At 42.4% G+C, this 24,522-nt stretch overlaps 1 protein-coding gene across 1 annotated transcript in view; it reads left to right on the plus strand.

Annotated features, from left to right (window-relative positions):
• Positions 1 to 24,522, plus strand: part of LOC126474330 (beta-2-syntrophin) — a 320,895-nt gene that overhangs the window by 252,286 nt on the left and 44,087 nt on the right. The window contains exon 4 of the mRNA XM_050101797.1: positions 13,623 to 13,804. Coding sequence (XP_049957754.1) covers positions 13,623 to 13,804 — 182 coding nt within the window. The remainder of the gene's footprint in view (positions 1 to 13,622; positions 13,805 to 24,522) is intronic.

A 24,522-nucleotide genomic window follows, 5' to 3' on the forward strand; every position in this document is an offset into this window, starting at 1 on the left:
CACAAACATCCATGCCCGAGGTAGGATTCAAACCTGCGACCGTAGCAGTCACGCGGTTCCAGACTGAAGCGCCTAGAACCGCACGGCCACACCGGGCGGCAGACGAGTTTCGTTCTTTGTAGTTTTTCGTTTGATACTTATTTCGTGAGATATTTAGCCCGGTAACTATCAGTGGTCCGCCCTGGATAGTTGCCGATGACCTCAGCAGTTTGGTCTCTTAGGAATTCACACACGCCGGCCAGTGTGGCCAAGCGGTTCTAGGCGCTTCGGTCTGGAATCGCGCGACCGCTACGATCGCAGGTTCGAATCCTGCCTCGGGCATGGATGTGAGTGATGTCCTTAGGTTGGTTAGGTTTAAGTAGTTCTAAGTTCTAGGGGACTGATGACCTCAGGTGTTAAGTCCCATAGTGCTCAGAGCCATTTGAACCAATTCACACGCATTTGAACTTCTAAATCGTCACCGAGCGAGGTGGCGCAGTGGTTAGCACACTGGACTCTCATTCGGGAGGACGACGGTTCAATCCCGTCTTCGGCCACCCTGATTTAGGTTTTCCGTTATTTCCCTAAATCGCTTCAGGAAAATGCCGGGTTGGTTCCTTTGAAAGGACACGGCCGATTTCCTTCCCCATCCTTCCCTCACCCGCGCTTGCGCTCCGTCTCTAATGACCTCGTTGTCGACGGGTCGTTAAACACTAATATCCTCCTCCTCCTCCTCCTCTAAATCGTCTTCGCGGGTCTGCCGTCAGATGACGTGCAAATTCTACAATATTTCCTCGGAGCATCTGTCCGGACATCTTTAGGTGGGTAAACCTTTCTGGTGGCTAGATACGCCTCACAGAACAACAAGAAAGCGCAGCTCCCATGCTAAAAGAGGGAAACACAGACCGATAGTAGCGCCTTTAGTGGTATGGAGATGAACTCAAAAAAGATATACATTGCTGGTTGCATCCCTCGTAGCTTATGTACGTTGCAGGGTTTTTTCTTGCTTCCAATTTTCGTATCTCAGTTTTCTGGCGTGCTATGTAATTATTTTGGCTAGCGTCATAGTAAAACAATTTAAACACAGCTATAGCACATTGCAATACAGCAATGACATACCTATTATTCAAGAATATTTGTAGTCCAGTTTAGCTGCAACAATTTTATTTAGCTCAGTTATTTAAACTACAGGCTTGTTTCGACTTGCTGTCAGTTTCAAGTGTTGAATCTAGTTCTTTGACGCACAAAACATCCTGGAGCTTTTATATGTTGATAGAAATCAATATAAGTGTGTGAGTTTGTAAGTCTGACAGTCGCTGCTCCTATAATGTTCTGTTGAGCAGCAACTGTCAGGTGCAAACGTCAAGAATAAGCTTGCAAACTGACACTCTTACGAGGGATATTCTGAGAGGAAGTTCCGATCGGTCAAGCAATGGAAAATTTAATAAAGCTTTGCACGTGTGTGGTCGACAGTGTCTCTAGTATGCCTGTCTGTTACATCACTTCGCTCTTTCCAGTTCTGAGCGCATGTTGAGCGCATAAAGATGTGTAGAAAATAGTGTCTCCCGCAAAGTATGAGGTCCTGGTGAGAGATTTTGCCTGATGTTATGCAGCCCACATAACAGAACTGTCATACGGTTCCTATTGTGTGACAATTCTCGGTCGCAGTCTGCTGGGGCAATGAAAATGCTCCTGCAGTGTTTTCGGTGGGTATGGTTCTATCACCTGCACTCTGTGTGTTATCTCTGCTCACATTAACTACTGGCTATGAAGACATTTTCGCACAGACCACGAGCTATAGATGAGCGTAGACAATTGGCGCGAAGCATAGGCAGCTGCCTTCTATCACGAAGGTATTGGAAAGTTGGTACAACGCTACGACAAATGTCTAAGTCGGAGTGGTGACTATGTACATCAGTGGCTGGAAGCTGTAGCTAACTGTTGCAGGTAAAATATTTCTTATTTTCAAAGTGGTTTCCGTTTCGCGTTCAATCTGAACTTACTTTCCGAATAGCCCTAATATATTGATTTCTATCAACATATAAAAGTTCCACGGCGTTTTGTGCGTTACAATAACTAAAAGAAGGTTGTATACATGGAAGAATCCTGGAGATACTAAAAGGTATCAGATAGATTATATATTGGTAAGACAGAGATTTAGGGACCTGGTTTTAAATTGTAAGACATTTCCAGGGGCATATGTGGATTCTGAGCACAATCTATTGGTTATGAACTGTAGATTAAAACTGAAGAAATTGCAAAAAGGTGGAAATTTAAGAAGATGGGACCTGGATAAACTGACTAAACCAGAGGTTGTACAGAGTTTCAGGGAGAGCCTAAGGGAACAGTTGACAGGAATGGGGCAAAGAAATACAGTAGAAGAAGAATGGGTAGCTCTGAGGGATGAAGTAGTGAAGGCAGCACAGGATCAAGTAGGTAAAAAGACGAGGGCTGGTAGAAATCCTTGGGTAACAGAAGAAATATTGAATTTAATTGATGAAAGGAGAAAATATAAAAATGCAGTAAATGAAGAAGACAAAAAGGAATACAAACGTCTCAAAAATGAGATCGACAGGAAGTGCAAAATGGCTAAGCAGGCATGGCTAGAGGACAAATGTAAGGATGTAGAGGCTTATCTCACTAGGGGTAAGATAGATACTGCCTACAGGAAAATTAAAGAGACCTTTGGAGAAAAGGGAACCACTTGTATAAATATCAAGAGCTCAGATGGAAACCCAGTTCTAAGCAAAGAAGGGAAAGCAGAAAGGTGGAAGGAGTATATAAAGGGTCCATACAAGGGCGATGTACTTGAGGACAATATTATGGAAATGGAAGAGGATGTAGAAGAAGATGAAATGGGAGATACGATTCTGCGTGAAGAGTTTGACAGAGCACTGAAAGACCTGAGTCGAAACAAGGCCCCGGGAGTAGACAACATTCCATTAGAGCTACTGATGGCCTTGGGAGAGCCAGTCATGACAAAACTCTACCATCTGGTGAACAAGATGTATGAGACTGGCAAAATTCCCTCAGACTTCAAGAAGAATATAATAATTCCAATCCCAAAGAAAGCAAGTGTTGACAGATGTGAAAATTATCGAACTATCAGTTTAATAAGTCACAGCTGCAAAATACTAACGCGAACTCTTTACAGACGAATGGAAAAACTGATACAAGCCGACCTCGGGGAAGATCAGTTTGGATTCCATAGAAATGTTGGAACACGTGAGGCAATACTGACCCTACGACTTATTTTAGAAGCTAGATTAAGAAAAGGCAAACCTACGTTTCTAGCATTTGTAGACTTAGAGAAAGCTTTTGACAATTTTGACTGGAATACTCTCTTTCAAATTTTAAAGGTGGCAGGGGTAAAATACAGGGAGCGAAAGGCTATTTACAATTTGTACAGAAACCAGATGGCCGTTACAAGAGTCGAGGGGCACGAAAGGGAAACAGTGGTCGGGAAGGGAGTGATACAGGGTTGTAGCCTCTCCCCGATGTTATTCAATCAGTATATTGAGCAAGCAGTAAAGGAAACAAAAGAAAAATTTGGAGTAGGTATTAAAATCCATGGAGAAGAAATAAAAAATTTGAGGTTCGCCGATGACATTGTAATTCTGTCAGACACAGCAAAGGACTTCGAAGAGCAGCTGAACGGAATGGACTGTGTCTTGAAAGGAGGGTATAAGATGAACACCAACAAAAGCAAAACGAGGCTAATGGAATGTAGTCGAATTAAATCGGGTGATGCTGAGCGAATTAGATTAGGAAATGAGACACTTAAAGTAGTAAAGGAGTTTTGCTATTTGGGGAGCAAAATAACTGATGATGGCCGAAGTAGAGAGGATATAAAATGTAGACTGGCAGTGGCAAGGAAAGTGTTTCTGAAGAAGAGAAATTTGTTAACATCGAGTATTAATTTAAGTGTCAGGAAGTCGTTTCTGAAAGTATTTGTATGGAGTGTAGCCAGGTATGGAAGTCAAACATGGACGATAAACAGTTTAGACAAGAAGAGAATAGAAGCTTTCGAAATCTGATGCTACAGAAGAATGCTGAAGATTAGATGGGTAGATCACATAACTAATGATGAAGTATTGAATAGAATTGGGGAGAAGAGGAGTTTGTGGCACAACTTGACTATAAGAAGGGATCGATTGGTAGGACATGTTCTGAGGCATCAAGGGATCACCAATTTAGCACTGGAGGGCAGCGTGGAGGGTAAAAATCGTAGAGGGAGACCAAGAGATGAATACACTAAGCAGATTCAGAAGGATGTAGGCTGCAGTAGGTACTGGGAGATGAAGAAGCTTGCACAGGATAGAGTAGCATGGAGAGCTGCATCAAACCAGTCTCAGGACTGAAGACCACAACAACAACATCGTGATCGCTAGAAGACTCTAATGGTTAACCGAAAAACTGAAAATAAACTGTATTAGTAGCAGTGATCGGAAGGTTTTCTTCAATCAGCAAAACAATTTCAAATACATTTCATCAGCTATCCATTAATAAGTCTGGCAGTATACAAGGACCAATCTGCAGCTCCTGCAACAAATTGACTTGTGAATATGGTTGTCTTTTCTTACGCACGCGACACTTGTTTTCTATGGTTAAAAAGGCTCTTGGCTTTTCAGAACGTTCAATAAGTAGTGCAACACATTCTTTTCTTGGCCATTTTCGATTGAAAAATGCGGAATGGTAAATCGTGGAATAGTCTCGCTTCAGCCACTATAGTCTAATGAAATTCCAAAAGATGGCAGCGCTGTATGTAGCTATCAAAATGTCGTCTGTAACGAAGGTGCGTTCCGGCAGAGAGCTGTCATTGAGTTTCATTTGGCGGTAAACCAGAACATTGCAGATTTCATATGCGTCTGCAGAATGTGTACGGAAACCTGTCAGTGAACTAAAGCACGGTGAGTCGTAGGGCGAGTCGTCTGTAATCATCGTAACAAGCTCGCGCGCAAATCTTTCCGATATTCCGCTTGCCGGCCGGTCGCGCACAGCTGTGACTCCTGCAATGTTGGAACGTGCGGACGCTCTCATTCGACGTGATCGACGGATCGGAGTCAAACACGTCGCTGCACAGCTGGACGTCTCTGTTGGTAGCGCTGACACATTCGTCCCCTAGTTGGTGTACCCAAAGGTGTGTGCCCGCTGGGTTCATCGGCCGCGCGGAGTGGCCGCGCGGTTAGAGGCGCCATGTCACGGATTGCACAGCCCCTCCCGCCGGAGGTTCGAGTCCTCTCTCGGTGCTTGCGCGTTACGAGATTATGACAATTTTTTTTTTTTTTTTTTAGTCAAAGATCGGCACAGGCGATGAAACATGGGTTCATCACTTCGAACTGGAAACAAAACAGTTACTTATGGAATCGCGCCACACCACCTTCCTCCGAAGAAAAAGTTCGAAACCGCACTCTCAGCCATTATAGTCATGGTGACGGTCTCGGTCCTCTGGGACTCTGAAGGTGTTGTTATGTCCGGTGTGCTCCCTCATGGTGCAACGATAAATTCGGAAGTGTATTGTGCTACCCTCTGGAAACTGAAGAAACAACTTCAGCGTGTGTGCATCGCCACAAAAATGCTTACGAACTGCTCCATGACAACGCTAGGCCCCACACAAGTCTGCACAACCTAGAGGAGCTCACAGAACTTCATTGGAACGGTCTTCCTAGTCCACTCTACAGCTCGGATCTCGCACCTTCCGACTTCCATCTGTCTGGTCCAATAAAGATGCGCTGCGCGAGAAGCAGTATGTGGATGAAGGGAAGGTTGTTGATGCAGCAAGACGTTGGCTCCGGAATCGGGCGGTAGAGTGGTACTATGCGGGCGCACAGGCTCTGTGAGTAAGGTGGTGTCAACCTGTTGCATTGGACGGAGATTACGTTCAGAAATGGGTTTTTGTGGCCAATAGATGATGATGATGATGATGATGATGATTGGTTTGTGGGGCGCTCAACTGCGCGGTTATCAGCGCCCGTACGAATTTCCAACCTTTGCTTAGTCAAACTCGCCACATTCATGAAAGATGGTGAAATGATGACAACACAAACACCCGGTCATCTCGAGGCAATGGCCAAAAGAATGAGAAATAATATGGTGTGTTTGAATCCTGAATAAAACCAACCTGATTTTAGAAAAAAAAAGTGTTGCATTACTTATTGAACACAGCTCGTAAATCAGGTGTCGCAAAACCACTGTTTCGTGTGGCCATGGTAAACTGATAGATTTGTTTGATAACTCTGATATATTTACCATCAATGGCCCCTAAGCAGTTTGGAAATTTTGCAGTATTTTCAAACTGACGCTCTATATTCAGCCAGTTATTTTCCTCCAGAATGGGCGTATATGTGTTATGCAGTAACAACCACATCTTCATACAAACCTCACGTACAATTCTAGTGATTGTTTTTATTCCCAGTCTGAAACTGTAGTGGAGATCGGTGAAAGTATTTTCTGTTGCAAGATATGTGAAATCAGAAAAACATATGGGTTTGATTCTACTCCGGCTTTCTTTTCTTTTCAGGAAAGATGGTAGTAAAAAAAAAATGGGGAAACATAAGAGATAACTGGATGAAATGCCACAGGTAATTAAACGAAGTAGATAAGAGCGGTTCTGGAGAAGCAAGAAGCGGAAATACGTATTTTATGAGCAGCTACATTCTCTAAAAAAATAGCAGACAGACGAGAAACTTCATCAGATATGCCGGATAATAGTGACGACGTAAACCCCGCTGACAATCAGTCTGAAAAACATTGTCGCCAAGTTAAAGAAAAGCCGCAGAAAAACAAAACAGCTACAAATGAGTTGGACAGAAAAATGATGACTATCATTGACGCCTTTATTGAGCAGGAACACAGTAAAAGTATGTCTTTTTTTTTTAGGGGGATTGCCCCAACTGTAAATAAATTTAACGATGATGATATCGTAGGCTTCCAGAAGTCATTAAAACTTATAAAAAGAATTAGGTCGAAAGCACAATACAGAAGCATGCATTAGCAATCTGCCCAAGATTCCTGGAACTATGCCTCACAGGAATATCAAACTTTTGGTGGTACATCATCGTACCATACACCAAGGCCAAATCAAGATAGCAACTATTCGGCATACAACTCTGCAGAACACTATCAAGTATCAACTTGTACAAGGCCACCTAATGAAGACATGTCTTCGTGAACGTATGCAAGTCCTGCATCCATCGTATCCAATATTTCCGAGACATTTGAGTTTTGAAACTAATTCGAAATCGAACATTGTTTCTTTCGTCTTAATGGAAATAAGAAAACCCTATTCACTGTCATTCTACTTTGTTTAACAAGAGCGTTTTTAAATTGTTGTGTTAATTTTTGATACAGCAAATTAATAGTTTCTAATAAGTAAATTTCAATTGTGTACTTACCTCAGTGACACTGCAAGCATTTCAGTAGGTGATATGCAGTTTCGCATACTGGTGTCTCCATGTTGCAAATGAGTTTGTAATGACAGTAATTTGTCAAACGTTGTTTTTTGACATCCTATAAAAATTAAAGTGCTTTGTGTCGTCCTGTCGTAGTTTTTCATGTAGCGTACTGAAGGCACCAAATTTAAATCGATCTTGTAGCACAGGATGCACGCTGTTTCTTTTTGTAAAAATAATATAGTGCAAAGTTCGCTGTTACCCATCCTACTGCTCCGTTGCACACGACTCGACGGCAGCATTTCCGGCGCCGTCTCCGTGGACAAGGGCGTCCGGTTTTCTACCGGCCGGCAGAAACGCCGGTCCGGCGAATATTCTTGTCGTGGACAAGGGCCCTTACAGGGAAAGCTACGCTTCTCTCTCCCGCTGCTTCTCTGCGCTTTAAGTTGCCTATTCCGCTGTGGAGCCAACTCGTGTTGACCGAGTAAAACTGTGTTCTTCCGCGACAGCGTGGGAGTAAAATAAATTTGAATCAAACGGCTTGTCTTTTAACGGCCCAGGCCGTCTTGGGATTAAGTTAGTGACATGCTTTGCAGGTATCACAGATTTATTCTGATCTTTTATCCGATGACCCTATGCTTTCGTGACTAATAATTCACAAATTCCAACAGTCACTTTCTAAACGTAGCAGCAAATGTAGGATTAAATGGTTCACTCGAAGGAGCAAGAGAACATACTAAAAATGCCATTCTACAAAACTTTAAGCAGCTAGAAGTAGCCCCAACATCCTTCACTGAAATTATACGATTATAAAAATTCTAAAAAACAAAAGCTCATGTGGGGTTAATGGAATTTCAAACAGAACCTGAGAAATCGTCCCAACTTAATGTCCTTAATGATATATGCAATGCATCGCTGGCACAGAGAACTTTTCCAGACAGGTTAAAATATGCAATTGTTAAACCACTTCATAAGAAAGGGGACAAGACAGACTTAAGCAGTTATTGCCCGATTTCCTTACTGAATCTTTTTTCGAAATATTAAGTAATGTACTCAAGTGGATTCCGGGAGGGTTTCTCGACTGAGAAAGCTGTTTGTACATTCACTCATCGAATAATACAAGCGTTAAATAATACCACCAGTTCATATTTTTTGTGATCTTCCCATATGTCTGATTGCATAGATTATGTTAGTCTCTTAGTTTAAGTTTTATGGAATTGATGGCTATACGCACAATTGGTCTGAATCGTACTTAACAAACATAATGCAAAAGATTTTGCTGAATAATTCACTGTTGGGAGGATAGAAAATTTTAATGACTGGGGGCAAAAATATCCCAAAGAGAGTCCTACAGGGTTCAATTTTGAGTCCGCTCCTATCCCTCATAATATGAATGACCTTCCACTTAACATTCAACAGGCAAAATTGGTACTTTTTGCAGACGATACTAGTGTTTTAATAAATCCCATTACAGAGAAAGCAGCAGAAAAGTTGGTAAATGATGTTTTCCTAAGTATTGTTAAATAAGTCTCTGAAAATGGACTCTCCGTAAATTTTGAAAAAACACACTAGCTCAGTTCTGTGAAACAAATAGAGGCGTACCAACAATTGATCAGCAAATGAGCAGAAGTCGGTAAGTAGGGTAAAATACTCCAAATTTTTGGGTGTACATATTGATGAAAACTTGAGCTAGAGAAGCATATTACTGAACTTCTCCAACAGTTAAGTTCAGTTATTTTTTGTTCTTCGTATATTTTGGAAACAAACGTATCAAGCTCCAGGCATATTTCGCATATTTTCACTTAGTAATGCCTTACGGAATAAACAAAGAAAGTATTGATTGCACAAAAGCGAGCGGTAAGAATAGTATGCGATGATCACCCATGGATGCCACGCAGGTACCTATTCAAGGAGCTAGGCATTTTAATTGTCTGTTACAATACATATATCCGCTAATGAAATTCGTCGTAAATAATCTATCACAGTTTGAGAAGAACAGTGATGTCCATACTTACGACACTAGACGGAAAAATGACCTTTATTACCGGCTGTTACAGCTGTCAGTGGCTGAGAAAGGAGTGCAATATGCAGCAACAAAAATTTTTGATTATTTGCCTAATAACATAAAATGTCAGACAAACAGCAAAGCAAGTTTTAAATCTACGGTAAAATCATTTTTTCCTTGACAACTTCGTGTATTCCATTGACGAATTTCTACTTAAAAGCTGGTATCCAGTAAAAAAAAATAAGTGTGGTTCCATGAGTAGGTCTAAACGTAATAATGTGTTCATTAATGTTAACACTAATGATGTATACATATCCTGTAAACTGACTCATTCGACATCCATGTAGATGAATCGTTCAAATGGTCTATGGAAGTCGCAGCTAGCTAATCAACACGTGTGGATCTAGAGCAAAATTAATATACAGGGGATATGAGTTTATTAAGTTTTACAGCTCGCCTAATATGCAAGCAGTTCAACCGTCATTACGGTCGCAATTTCCCCTTCTGTCTGAATCTGCAATTGGATATTAAATTAATCAATTAAATCTGTGTGCTCTCTCTCTGTTTGGACTGGACACACGCTATATTTTAGTGCCACTGCACGTACGTTGGAGGCGCCCTGGAAAAAGATACGGTTTACAGGTGACCTGAATATTGCGTGTTATAAGCTTTAACCCCTGCGCGTCCTGTATTTCAGTGGACATTTGTGGCTGCAACATTGACTGGAGGCAATCGGAAACTATTTAGTAGGGCAGGCAGTGGGGAGATAATCCACATACAAGCTAAGAACTGTGACCATGTGCACATTACCGGTCCCATGTCCATGTTTACCTTTTAATACAGTCTGAGCATTGTTCATTGCAGTTTAATACCTGGTAATATGCACACATTTTATCTCCAATAATTACGTTTTTATTTGATGAAAATGACAACCTAAGAGCTGCAATAGGTACTCGTCGCTCTAATTACTACCATTCTGGAAATTCCCCCATCAAAATCACTAAAATTTGGATGGAAGATATTGTAGGACAATTACTGTTTCTTATCAATGTCAAGCTGTTCTTAACCTTACCATTTGAGCCACTTTAAACTCGAGCACGACTTCAATAACACCACCTTATTACCATCTTTTCTTGTGTATTACCAATTAATATTCTTTGTCTGATGACATTTACACTGCTTATGCATTGACTATATTAATTGTACATTTTATATTTGCTAATATATGTTCAATGTAATTCTGTTCCTCAGAATTCTCCCTTCCTCTACCAGACTCCATGGCCCACTGACCGCTTGAAAATGCAGGTGTGCTGACATCGTAAAATGTGCTTTGTCAGTGCTACAATACCCTACAAATGTCCATCTACCAAAGAACTTGGTTCTGCTATATACACATCTGATCAAAAATATCTGGACACCTATTACTGGAAATTAATGTAGTGTGTGTCCACCCTTTGCTTTTACGACAGTTTGAGCTCGGTTGGGAACATGTTCAGTGGGTATCTGAATGTCTGTAGGCCCGAAACCAGAGAAGGAAGTGCTGTCAGAGGCTGGTTTCTGGAGTGAAGTCGACATTCTAATTCATCCCAAAAGTGTTCCACAAGATTCAGGTCGAGACTACGGACAAGTCAGTGTATTCCAGGAATGTTATTGTCCACAAAACATTGTCTCACAGATGCTGCTTTATGAAAGGGTGCATTGTCCTGCCAGTACAAACGTGAACTGTCTGTCTGTTGTTCACAGTACACAATACTGTAAAGTGTGTTTATATCCTTCCACTTAATATTTTCTGCAGTATGGGGGTGTGTTTTGTGATTTTGGTGCAATCCCCTTATAGTGCTGAACACCAACTCATTTGTACTTCACTGCTGGCACTATACACTATGGCAGGTGACCTTTCCAGCCATTTGCCAAACCCAAATCCTTTCTTCAGATTGCCACTGAGAATAGTGTGATTTATCCCTCAAAATCACTTGTTTTCTGTCATGCACTGTCTAGCGATATCACTCTTACACCACCTCATGCATCAGTGTTGACTGCTGTTTGGCTTATGATGAGCTACTCGACAAGTGTATCCCACTCTTTTTTAAATCCCTACTCACAGTCATTGTGTTGGCCTGACTGTTGGTACCACTTTGGAACCCACGAGTGATTGTCATTACATGAGGTCTGCATGGTCTTGATTTAGCTGTGGTTGTTCCTTCACATTTCCGCTTCACAGTCACATGCCAGGGTTGTCATATCCCTGATGGACCTGTTACTCAGGTGACATCCAATGACAGACCACCTTCAGTTACTCAACACTCCTGACCTACCATTTCTGCTGTTACTGCTTCTCTGTTGACAACAAATTACTCCCTGCCTCCTCTTATACTTGCAGATCTGCCTCTCATAACTTCCAATGATCAATTCCACAGTACGTAAGAGTGTCTGGAAACTTTTGATCAGTTGGTGTATAGTCCATTTACAGTGTGCAGAGCAAGTGTAAAGTTAATTTGACGGAACGACCTGGAGATGTGTGTATAGTTCTGGCTGAATGCGTGTAGTTGGCTTAAGTAAGGCACTTATTGACCTGGGAAACATATTCGGTAAACATATTTTATAAATTTTTTTACAGCATTCTGGGTTCGTCTAGTGATATTTGAGTGCGGTCTGGACTTTTAGAGAAGTTTTTTCAAATGTATTTGACATTGTAAAACATTCCTAACAGGTAGGACCAGAAGGTGCTGTATTTTATTACATCAATATGAAGTGGAAATACCATATTTTGTTGCTTTTGTAAAAGAAATAGCAAGCTGCAAAAAATGCTGTTTGAGAGCACCACAGCACATTAAAGCCCTATCAAAAACACTTCATTTTTGGTACAATTTGTTACAATGAACTGGCATGTCAGTGTAGTAAGGTCCCATACCTGTGAGTGCAATGTGCCCTAAACTTTTCATGGATAATTGCAGAGGGGGTGGAGGGAGCAAAATCCAGCCAATTGCCATGAGAAGAGGGGCGCAGTGCTATTTCTACACATATGCTTTGTTTTTTGTACTGAGCATCAGTGTACAAGTAGAAGTGACTCATGGAAAAAGTAAAGAATACTTAACTGTCCCTAGTTCAGACCTAGGGAGCCTAGCAATCTAGAGATATTGCAGCAATTATGTATTTATGGAAATATAAACTCTGAAGAAGGTATACCTAACAAATGGTAATATGCATCTCTTTTAATTTCGTGTAAAAATGAAATATTTGCTTCTTCGGATCAGTTGTGAGAGAGATTTTCTTTTTTCCAAGGAGAAGATGAGACATTTTTATGAGCCATTGGATTGATTTGTGTTCCCACAAGCTTCTTCACAATTTCCCCTAGCCACCTGATTCAGTTGCTCTGAAGTTAGCTCCAAAAACAGACACAGGTGAAATAGAGGTGTTGTTTGTGCAAAGTGCAGGTGAAAATTAATAAAGAAGTTTAGTATTGCTACTTAATAAATCCACTCTGAATTACTATTTTTGCCTCAGATTAATAACAAACATCTCTACAGAGGAAATAACCAGTATCATCAGTGTGCCTTGACCTTTGATTGACCCATTAATTTTACAAGAGTTTTAACTAACACTGTGGAAAAATAAAGGTTTGAAATTAATTCCTTATTCATTGCAGTCCTAGTGCACACTGAAATCTCAGCATCACAGTACTGTGCCTCGCTGTTAGAGGACACAAAACGAAATAGTTCAACTGATCTCCACTTTGTCAGTGGACTGCACCATTTTGTTTTGCTCTTAGATATTTGTGTGTTATCTTTCTACACTTTCACACCATCGTAAGCCTTGCAAAACTTTTTAAACTTTTTTTTTAATGTCAGCCTTGAATTACACAGTATTTAAATTCTGTTCTTTTTCTACACAGTCTATTTAAATCAGAGAAAAAAATGTTGGTCATTAAATGCACGGAGCTTTTCCACATGTATTATACATATTTACAATGTAATCTCATACAGTACTAGCAGTTCTGGTAACTGCTACGAGGTAGACAGGTATGAAAGTCTAACGATATGATACACACATACTATCACAAATTTATTAATTCAGAAAAGTACAAATACATGTCATAACACAACTTGTGAAAAATCTGGCGTAAAGTGTAAAAATGCAAATGTGTTTCATTATATTATTGGTCCATTAATGACTTATTCATAATTATCAGGATAATTGAGCTTCATTGACACAGTCATATCTTGAGGTATTTTATGTTGGCGTTGCAGAATGGGCGGTCTGGGTCCTCGGATGGTGGAGGTGGCAGCAGCAGTGGTGGTGGGGGCAGTGAGGAGTGGCAGTCAGTGTTCGCAGCAGTGACGGATCGTGAGCTGCGCTTGTATCAGTCTGCACCGTGGAGTCCTGAGGCGTGGGGCTGCCCCATCGACACCTGCCCGCTAATATCCACCAGGTGAGCTCTCTGTAGTAGTCCATCAAAGCCTTAGCAATGTTACTTAAGGTATCAGAATACCAACTCATTTAAAATACTTACTTTGGGGCAATATTACACAGGATAAAACTGTGTAATGCACCAACCTTAAAAAAGTCAGGATTTATAAGTAAATGGGTGTGAACTACTTTGGTCCTAAGAAAAATGTGTATGTGATGATTGTGACATCCACTCCTATATTCTTACAAAATTTTTGAATTCCTGAATTATGATACTTCCATAATCTTCACCATTATTGAATCACTGAAATATGTAGTGTTTGAAATTATATCCAGTCATAGAGGATGTAAGTCATGTGTTTCTGTTAATACTTTGTTAGTAATAATAACTATTAGGACTTTGGAGGCGCTTCTGCACCATTCATATTCATTTGGAATGTGATTGAATGATACAGTCTTCACAAAACTGTGGTCATAGGGTAGGAAGTGGGTAAGGGCTGCAGTATATTGCATGTTTAAGTGAAACAGCAAATATTTTTACTGTCAGCTGTTACAACATAGACTGTCCTCCACATGAATATTACGCACCACATTGTCCAGTTTAAATAGTAAAATTATGATAGGCATTCTGAGCACTCCCTATTCTTTTGACTTTCTTCCCAAAAATATTTTCAAAATTTTAAGATGATTTAATTGTTGGTATATTGAGGTCTGTATTATGGTTTGTTTTATCACTTTAAAGTGTGTGATGCAAGTTGTGAAGACAGTAATCATTGGTGGATAACGTCAGCTACATTAATTTTCATTTCAGTTTGTTAAGGTTTCTGTTCCTTCCGATTTCCTGTTTTCATGTGATTTATGCTGGTTTGATGATACATTATGCATCAGTCACAAACAGAAGAAAAAGTTTATTGGTATGCAGCTTTCTTTTACAACTTGGAAGCTGTGAGTCACATTAATTAATAATGACCTTGAGTTGCAGACAGGCACAATTAAAAGACTGTTACACACTAAAGTTTCAGCCAAAACCTTTTTCAGAAAGGAAAGAAAAACACACACACACACACACACACACACACACACACACACACACACACACACACACCATGCACACATGACCATTATCTCCATCCATTCTAGCTGGACTGCAAGTGTTGTGTTGAACGAAAGCAACAATTGGCAGAGAAGGGTGTTGATAGGAGAGAGTGGGTTGATAGAGTGTGGATGGGGAAGAGAAGGGTGTTGTCTGGTAGTGTGTGCAGAGATTTCTGTATAAGGCAGCAGACCAAGGCCATCTGGGGATTTTTGGGGGGGGGGGGGGGGGGGGGAGCAGAAAATGAGAGGAGCAGTTGGGGGAATAGACTGGCAGGTGCATTGTCAGAGAGCTAGTGCAATGAGAGGGAGGGACATGAATTGGGAAGAGGTTACAAGACACGGGGCAGAAACTGTTGTGTGGTGCTTGTGGGGACAGTGGATCATGTAGATTGAGTCTGGGATGATTTTGGAAGTGGAGAATGCGTTGTAAGGATAGCTCCAATATGCACAGTTCAGGAAATCTGGTTGTGGTGGATGGGAGGTTCCAGATGGCACAAATTGTGACGCGTCCATAAAAATCAAGCAGGTTATATTCAGCTGCGAGCTATTTCACAGGGTGGTTCACTTTGCTCATGGTCACAGTTTGGTGGCAGCCATTCATTCTGGATGACAGCTGGTTGGTAGTCACACCAATATAAAAAGCTGTGCAACAATTTCCTGTCTCTGCTCCTCTCCTTTTCCGCTCCCCATTCTCACCTCCCACCCCCAGTCGCCTACAGACTCCCAACATTGCTCTGGCAGCCTTACCCTCCCACCTTCTACAGTAGTCCCTGCATGCTCTGCCAGACAGCACTCTTCTCTCCCCCTACTCATACTCCACTATCACTCCCCCTCCATGTCCCACTCCCGACTGCTGCTTTCATTCAACACTACAGTTGCAATCTGGCTTGAGCACCCAGAGATTGTAGTTGTGTGTTGGGAGGTGTACCTACTTGTATGAATATGTGTGTGTGTGTGTGTGTGTGTGTGTGTGTGTGTGTGTGTGTTTTCCTCTCTTTTCTGAAGAAGTTTTTGACTGAGCGCTTAGTGTGTAACTATCTTTTCATTGTGACCATCTGAAGCTCAACATCTCATCTTTATGGCAAGTAGCACTCTGTCCTTTTCAAACTTAATATTCCAACCTGGACTTTCTATTGTTTGATATTAGTTAATAACTTTTGGTAAATTTTCCTTTTCTGTGTGACATAAAACACCAGCAGGAAGATACTTTGCATTCAGGTGACACGCATAAGTTTTCTAAGCAATCTATTTGCATCATATTTTTATGTCAACAGTGCCTTTTGATTGAATTTTTTTTTTTTAATACTTGTGGCGCCGATGAGGTTGACACCAGCATGGATATGCATTCGTCTTTTTCTGCTAAATGGGTGTTGTTTGGTGTAACCAACCCGAACTTCTCCCTCACTGGTGACCCCGAGTTGTAACGTCTTCCATTTTTGCCGTTTTACTGTGTCCGCGACCTCCGCGTTGGTTATTTTCACGTGTATTACATTGACACAGCATTCGAACAATGACTTTGGTCCAGCGCCTAATGCCAGATTTTGTGATCGACATGCATCATGTTGCGGGCGATGTACACCCACCACGATTGCAACACTATGCCTCTCACTCAATGATTCCGCCGATTTCGCCGGACGTTTTCGAGCCTGCAACAATAAGTGACGTTAGGAGTGCATATGACTCCGGCTATCAAATGCCTTTGTTCCCACCACATGTTCCCTCCCTCATCGACTGTGCAGTTACATCTCACGGATCTCCGTGCAGTGCGGGACCAATGCCGATTTCTGCAAATGCTTCACCGGACAACATACTACCGCCAGAACAACGATTTGCCACGCCGCAATCCATGCAGTACCACACGGATACCTGACACGTGGCCAGAACTGCTTCGTTCACAGGTCTACCTCCTCAGCATCTGACCATGCCCACGCCTGCCTCGGTTCAGCATCAGCACATGCCTTCCTACTTCGATACCTCAGCCTGCAACAGGAACAATAACTTGTTATCTGTGCCTGACCTCCACCTCCGTCCCACTGCTATGCTTCAGTGTTTTGTGCCACAACATTCACCTTATCAACACACCGTTTTGAGTGGCGTGACTATGGACAGTGAACTTTCACACATTCCGTCCCATGTTCAACACCATTTCCCACACTGTGCTTCTGGACAGCCTGCACCTCCGCAGCCTCCCTGCAACACAGATGGCCCCGGCTCTGATCATACGTTGAGCTTTCCACGGACTAACACGCGTTCTCAAACTTTGAACTTTTTCTCACCTGTCGCCCCCGCGCCGGCTCCAGCCGAGCTTCTGCTACCATTCTCAGCACATCTCGGTGCCTCATCTGCATTGGTATTCTGCAACGTGTCAATCTGAACAAACCCGCAATGTGTTGAGCTTCCGCAACCGCAATCGACACATTACGGTGTTTCACCCATGTCGGTCTTCCATGTTGCGACGGATCGTGCTCAACAACAACGTGTCACCTTCACGCTGCCACCTGAATAGCCGTCGTTGCCACATCCCCTGGAGACACACTCTCCTGGAATACTACAGCAACAACAGCTCAATTCAGGCAGTGCCCTGACGAACTCAACTCAACCTGTTCTTCCGAACATTCTACAACGCTTACAGACACAGCCGCCGTTTAATCCTGACAGAGCAACAACCTGGTTCAAAATTGTTGACGAAGTGTTTGACCATTACAAACTCGACAAGTCAACCAGGTTTCTGTGCCTCATCACCCACCTGCACAACCAGGAGGACTCGATTGCTGACCTGGTCGACGCCCGGACTCATCTACCCGGTACACTCTAGCCAAAAAGACAGTTCTACGTCAGCTTGCATGCTCAGCTGAGGCAGCAATATGGCAAGTGCTCCACATAGAGCAACTAGGCAACGACAAACCTCCCCAGCTCTGGAGATGGCTACGTGCCCTGGTCAGCACCGATATATTCTCTGACACAGCTCTCCTCACCATCTGGTCAGATAAACTATCTCCTCATATCCGCTTTGCTCTGGCTCAAGGGTCTCCTGAACCTGTCAAGCAAAGAATGACAATTTCTGACAAGCTATGCGATGCACCACTACTCTATTTTGCCAGCCACTGCCTACCTGAAAAGTCTCAGGTTCAGGCTCATCGTCCTGCGGCCGGTCACAGCTGTGTCGACCGTTCTGCTCGGTCCTGGAAGCAGTAAACAGGCAACTGGGACATCACCGGCTCTGCCCACGGTCACGCCCCCCCCCCCCCCCCCCCCCCCCTGCAACCGAACCTGCTGCGGCCACCGAACCTTGGCCACCGCCACTGGCAACGAACTTTCCGCAGGAAATGCAACCGCACTACCTGTACTGTTACTTCCACACACGGTTTGGTGAGGCAGCACAGAACTGCAGACCACCCTGCTACTTCCAAAACGGCAATTGCAGGTAGGTCCGGGTGCCACCTGCTGTGGACAACATGACAGGTGCCCCCCCCCCCCCTCCCCCAGTGCTCCATTCTGTCCGGGAATGACCGAATAATTACGGACGACTTTACATTAAAGACGATGCAGAGTCCAAAGACGAACCCATATCGATGCTGGTGTCGACCTCATTGGCGCCACACACTCTTTGTTAATTATGTGCCTTGTTGAAACTAGATCTTGAGCCCAGAGACCTATCTTGTGCAGACAGTTGGCCTCTATAAAGCTACTTGAGCAAGCCTCGTAGTAAAAACTGACACTATAACGTGCCATTGGCTTTTTCCCATGTCTTTCAAACTCGATAGTGGTCTTTCAAACTCGATAGAGACAGTCTTGCAGATTGTGTGACAAATGCCCTAACATCACCAGCTACTTCAATGTTGTAATTGAGAATGAATTTTTTTTATTCTTCATAGAGGTCATACTGTGTTATTCAACATAGAATAAGCAATAATTAGTACTGTTTCTTGATAAACATTACTTAGAACAACACAGCCTTTGTTGTTAAGTTTCTTTATAAGAAATATTACCTCACTCCACACCCATCTAAACATTTCGAATGAAATTGCATAATGCCCAGGTTTCTTGATTTATTTTTATTCCTGTATGAAATTTACAGGTAAATGAAGGTAGGTTAAGGTTTAATGTTCCATCAGTAAAGAAGCCATTACTAATGAGGCACTACCTCAGATAGCAGAGTATTGGGGAGGAATTAAACCATGCCATTTGTAAGGGAACCATCTTGACGCTTGCCCCTAGTCAGTTCTGAGAAACTGGGAAACCTAAATCACAGTGGCAGGAAGATGATTTGAGCCCCAATCCCTCCACACTGGTCAATTTGCAGAGACCTCCAGGTTCCCACTATGCAATGATGTGTGACAAACTGCAATGCTAGTCTCTCTCTCTCTCTCTCTCTCTCTCTCTCTCTCTCTCTCTCTCTCTCTCTTTTAACTGCACTCTAGTGCAATTGTGTTTGTGTGGCATTAAGTTTGTCACTGTCAATGTTTGTTAAGTAACGTATATTACAGGGCACATTCTTTTGCGTGCATTTTGTCAGATCTAAATGCTGCAGATTTAAGTGCAAATTAAACGTGATGGTGGAAAGCAGTGCTAGAACACAAATTGACAAAACAAAAAGAACTGAGTAATAATGCTACTGTTTTCAATCAGGTGCACTACATGAATTTATTTGTGCTTGTTTCTGTTGCTGTGGTGTATTATTTATTTTCTACTATTAGATATTTAGATTAATATGCTCACAATTTCTTCTGAACCATCTTAATTTAACAACACAAATAATCAGTTATTGGCAATACAATGTAAATAGATAGATAAAAAAAATCTACTCACCAAGTGGCGGCAGGAGAAAAGATTTAACTTTTACAAACTTCGAGAGCCAGTGGCTCCTCCTTCTGGCAGGAGAGCTGAAGGTGAAGAAAGAAGGGTGAAGGAAAAGGACTGGAGAGGTTTAGGGAAAAGGGTACAGTTCAGAAAAGTCACCCAGAACCCTGACTCGGGGCAGACTAACTGGACGGGATGAGAAGGAAAGACTGATTGTTGGGAACTATACCAGACAAGATTTGAAAACCTGAGAGCTTAAAGGTGGAAGATAGGGTAATATGCAAGAAAGAGATTACTACTAAAACATACTGCATGAGTTAATAAGAGTAAAAAGCTAAGTGCATTGTATGTAACAGAGGTGGGAGGGGGATGGCGAAAAATAGGCAGGTCAGAAAATGGAGAGATGTAAAAAAACTAAATGGAGTGAAGAAAGGAGTAGTTACTGTGAAGAAATGCTGAGACATAAAGAACTGACATAAATTAAGGCCAGGTGGGTGGCGAGAACAAAGGTCATGTTGTAGCACTAGTTCCCACCTGCAGAGTTCTGAGAAGCTAGTGCCCGAGGGAAGAATCCAGATGGCCTTTGTGGTGAATCCAGATGGCCTTTGTGGTGAAGCAGGCACTGAGGTCATGACTATTGTGTTATAGGGGATGCTCTGCCACAGGATATTGTGTGTTGCCAGTATACTCCCTCTGTCTACTACACCTATTCATCCTGACCGACAACTGGGTGATAATCATGCCAATGTAAAAGGCCAAACAGTGTTTACATAACAACTGGTATATGACATGTGTTGTTTCACAGGTGGCTCTCCCTTTGATAGTACATCTACATCTACGTGATTACTCTGCTATTCACAATAAAGTGCCTGGCAGAGGGTTCAATGAACCACCTTCATGCTGTCTTTCTACCGTTCCACTCTCAAAGGGCACGCGGGAAAAACAAGCACTTAAATTTTTCTGTGCGAGCCCTGATTTCTCTTAGTTTATCGTGATGTAGGTGGGTGCCAACAGAATGTTTTTGCAATCGGAGTAGAAAATTGGTGATTAAAATTTCATGAGAAGATCCCGTCGCAACGAAAAACGCCTTTGTTTTAATCATTGCCACTCCAATTCACATATCATGTCTGTAACACTATCTCTGCTATTTCACGATAATACAAAATGAGTTTCCCTTCTTTGTACTTTTTTGATGTCATCCATCAGTCCCACCTGATGCGGATCCCACACTGCACAACAATACTCCAGAATAGGGCGGACAAGCATAGTGTAAGCAGTCTCTTTGGTAGACCTGTTGCACCTTCTGAGTGTTCTGCCAATGAATAGCAGTCTACCCACAATATTATCTATGTGATCGTTCCAATTTAGGTTATTTGTAATTGTAATCCCTAAGTATTTAGTTGAAATTACAGCCTTCAGATTTGTGTGACTTATGGCGTAATCGAAATTTAGCTGATTTCTTTTAGTACTCATGTGAATAACTTCACACTTTTCTTTATTCAGGGTCAGTTGCCACTTTTTGCACCTTACAAATATCTTATCTAGGCCTAAATCATTTTGCAAGTCATTTTGATCATCTGATGACTTTACAAGATGGTAAATGACAGCATCATCTGCAAACAATCTAAGATGGCTACTCAGATTGTCTTCTATGTCGTTAATATAGATCAGAAACAATAGAGGGCCTATAACACTTCCTTGGGGAACGCCGGATATTACTTCCGTTTTACTCGATGACTTTCCGTCTGTTACTATGAACTGTGATCTTTCTGACTGGAAATCACGAATCCAGTCGCACAACTGAGGCGATTCTCTGTAGGCACGCAGTTTGGTTAGAAGATGCTTGTGAGGAATGGTGTCGAAAGCCTTCTGGGAAATCTAAAAATATGGAATCAATTTGACATCCCCTGTCGATAGCACTTATTACTTCATGAGTATAAAGAGCTAGTTGTGTTTTACAAGAACGATATTTTCTGAATCCGTACTGACTATATGTCAATAAATCGCTTTCTTCGAGGTACTTAATAATATTCAAATACAGTATTTGTTCTAAAACCCTACTGCAAATCGACGTTAGTGATATAGGCCTGTAATTCAATGAATTACTCCTACTTCCCTTTTTGTGTATTGATGTGACTTGAGCAATTTTCCAGTATATTTTCCAGTATATGTTTTGCCAGTTATAGGGCTGGAATAGATGGTGGTACGAGGGTGCATAGGGCAATTCTTGTAGTAGGGGTAGGAGCCATAGGCTAGGGAGATGGGTACAGAAGGAGCATCGGGTCTGACAAGGATATCACGGAGGCTGGGAGATTGACTCAAGCCTATTCTAGGTGTTGTGGGCAAAACCTTGGATAGAATGTATTTCATTTCAGGGCATGATTTGAGTAAATCATGGCCTTGTTGAAGTAGCTGATTAATACATTCAAGATCAGGATAATACTGGGTGACAAGTGGTGTGCTCCAAAGTTGTTTTTGGAGGAATCAGCGTACCAGGATTGAATGGGATAGCACTGGAAATCTGCTTTTGAACTAGGATGTTGGGATAATTATGTCCATATGGCTGAGGTGAGAGTGGTGATTTGCTGCTATAGAGAGTCTGCATCTGAACAAGTAAGTTTACCTTAAATGCCAAGGCTGTGTAGGAGAGAACATTTGACATGGAAGGGATGGCAAGTGTCAAAATGTAAGCTGTGTGACACCTCCGCATACAGCATGTGCCATCAAGATCCCAGCCCTGCGATTCAAACTGACATGCAGTCCCTCCTAAAAACCTAGGTCACCTAAAAAGGACCTATACTTCAGTCCATAGAACTTCCTACCTCAGCCAAACCACACACACCTATCTTCTTCCTAAGATTCACAAACCCAATCATCGTGGCTGTCCTATAGTTGCTGGCTTCGAAGCACCCACCCAACCTATATCTGCCTTAGTTGATCATCACCTGCAACCCTTAGTACAAGGACTTCCCTCCTATATTAAAGATACCACTCATTTGCTAGATCATCTGAAATTCGTGCCCGTCCCACTCTCACCACACACCTTGTTAGTCACCCTTGATGCCACCTCCTCCTATACCAGCATCCCCCATGTACAGGGTCTGTCTGCTGCTGAACATCTCCACAGTCAACACCCACCTGATTCCAAACCTATGACATCCTTCTTGCACACCTTAATCAACTTTATACTTAACAACAATTACTTCAACTTTGAGGTAAAGACATACAAATAGATGAAGGGTATGATCATGGGAACTGGTGTGGCTCCTTCCTATGCCAACCTTTTCATGGATCACTTGCAGGAGGCTATTCAGGGATCCATAAGCCTTCAGCCCTCAGTTTGGTTTATACCATATGGACTCAGGGTGAGGCTGACCTGTTAAAGTTCCTGGAATCTCTAAATACTTTCTCCCAATTAAATTTCACATGGTCATATTACAAATCCGATGTCCGCCCCCAGTCGCTGAGTGGTCACCGTGACAGACTGTCAATTCTAAGGGCCCGGGTTCGATTCCCGGCTGTGTCGGAGATTTTCTCCGCTCAGGGACTCGGTGTTGTGTTGTCCTAATCATCATCATCATATCATCCTCATCGACGCGCAAGTCGCCGAATTGGTGTCAAATCGAAAGACTTGCACCAGGCGAGCAGTCTACCCGACGGGAGGCTCTCGTCACATGCCACCATCATCATCATTACAAATCCCATGCCAATTTCCGTGATGTTGATCTCATCCTCACCAAATGCCAGCTACATACTTCTGCCCACATTAAACCTAACAACAAACACGAGTACTTACATTTTGTCATTTCCATCCCTTCCATGTCAAACATTCCCTCCATTATAGTCTTGGCATTTGAGACAAACGTGTTTGTTGAGATGCGGCCTCTTTACAGCACTACACTCTTACTTCAGCCTTCACTGGATGTAATTATCCCAACAGCCTAATTCAAAAGTAGATTTCCTAGGCCATCACATTCAATCCTGGTACTGCTGATTCCTCCAAAAACCGAGCGAGGTGGCGCAGTGGCTAGCACACTGGACTCACATTCGGGAGGACGATGGTTCAATCCCGCGTCTGGCCATCCTGATTTAGGTTTTCCGTGATTTCCTTAAATCGCTTCAGGAAAATGCCGGGATGATTCCTTTGAAAGGGCACGGCCGACTTCCTTCCCCGTCCTTCCCTAATCCGATGAGACCAATGACCTCACTGTCTGGTCTCCTCCCCCAAAAAATCCAACCCAACCTATTACTCCAAAAAAAAAAAAAAAAAAAAAAAAAAAAAAAAAAAAAAAAAAAAAAAAAAAACTTCAGAGGATGCCACTTATTGCCCAGTATTATTCTGGACTTGAATATATTAATCAGTTACTTTGACAAGGCGATTACTTCCTAAAATCATGCCCTGAAATGAGATACATTCTGTCTGAGATTTTGCCCACCACACCTACAATAGATTTTTGTCACCCTCCCAATCTCCGCAATGTTCTTGTCAGACCATATGCTCCTTCTGTATTCATCTCCCTACCCTATGGCTCCTACCCCTGTGACCATCCCTGTAACTGGCAAAACATATACTATGAAAGGGAGAGCCATCTGTGAAACAACATGTCATGTGCCAGCTATTATGTAAACACTGTTTGCCCTTTTACATGGGCATGACTACCACTCAGTTGTCAGTCAGGATGAATGGGCATAGGCAGAGGGTGTATACTGCAACACACAATATCCTGTTGCAGAGCATGCTATACAACATGACCGTCATGACATAGGTGCCATCTGGATTCTTACCCCAGACACTGGATTCTCAGAACTCTTCAGGTAGGAACTAGTGCTACAACATGACCTTGT

The sequence above is a fragment of the Schistocerca serialis genome, chromosome 4 (assembly GCF_023864345.2).
Source record: "Schistocerca serialis cubense isolate TAMUIC-IGC-003099 chromosome 4, iqSchSeri2.2, whole genome shotgun sequence".
NCBI classification, from domain to species: Eukaryota; Metazoa; Arthropoda; class Insecta; order Orthoptera; family Acrididae; genus Schistocerca; species Schistocerca serialis.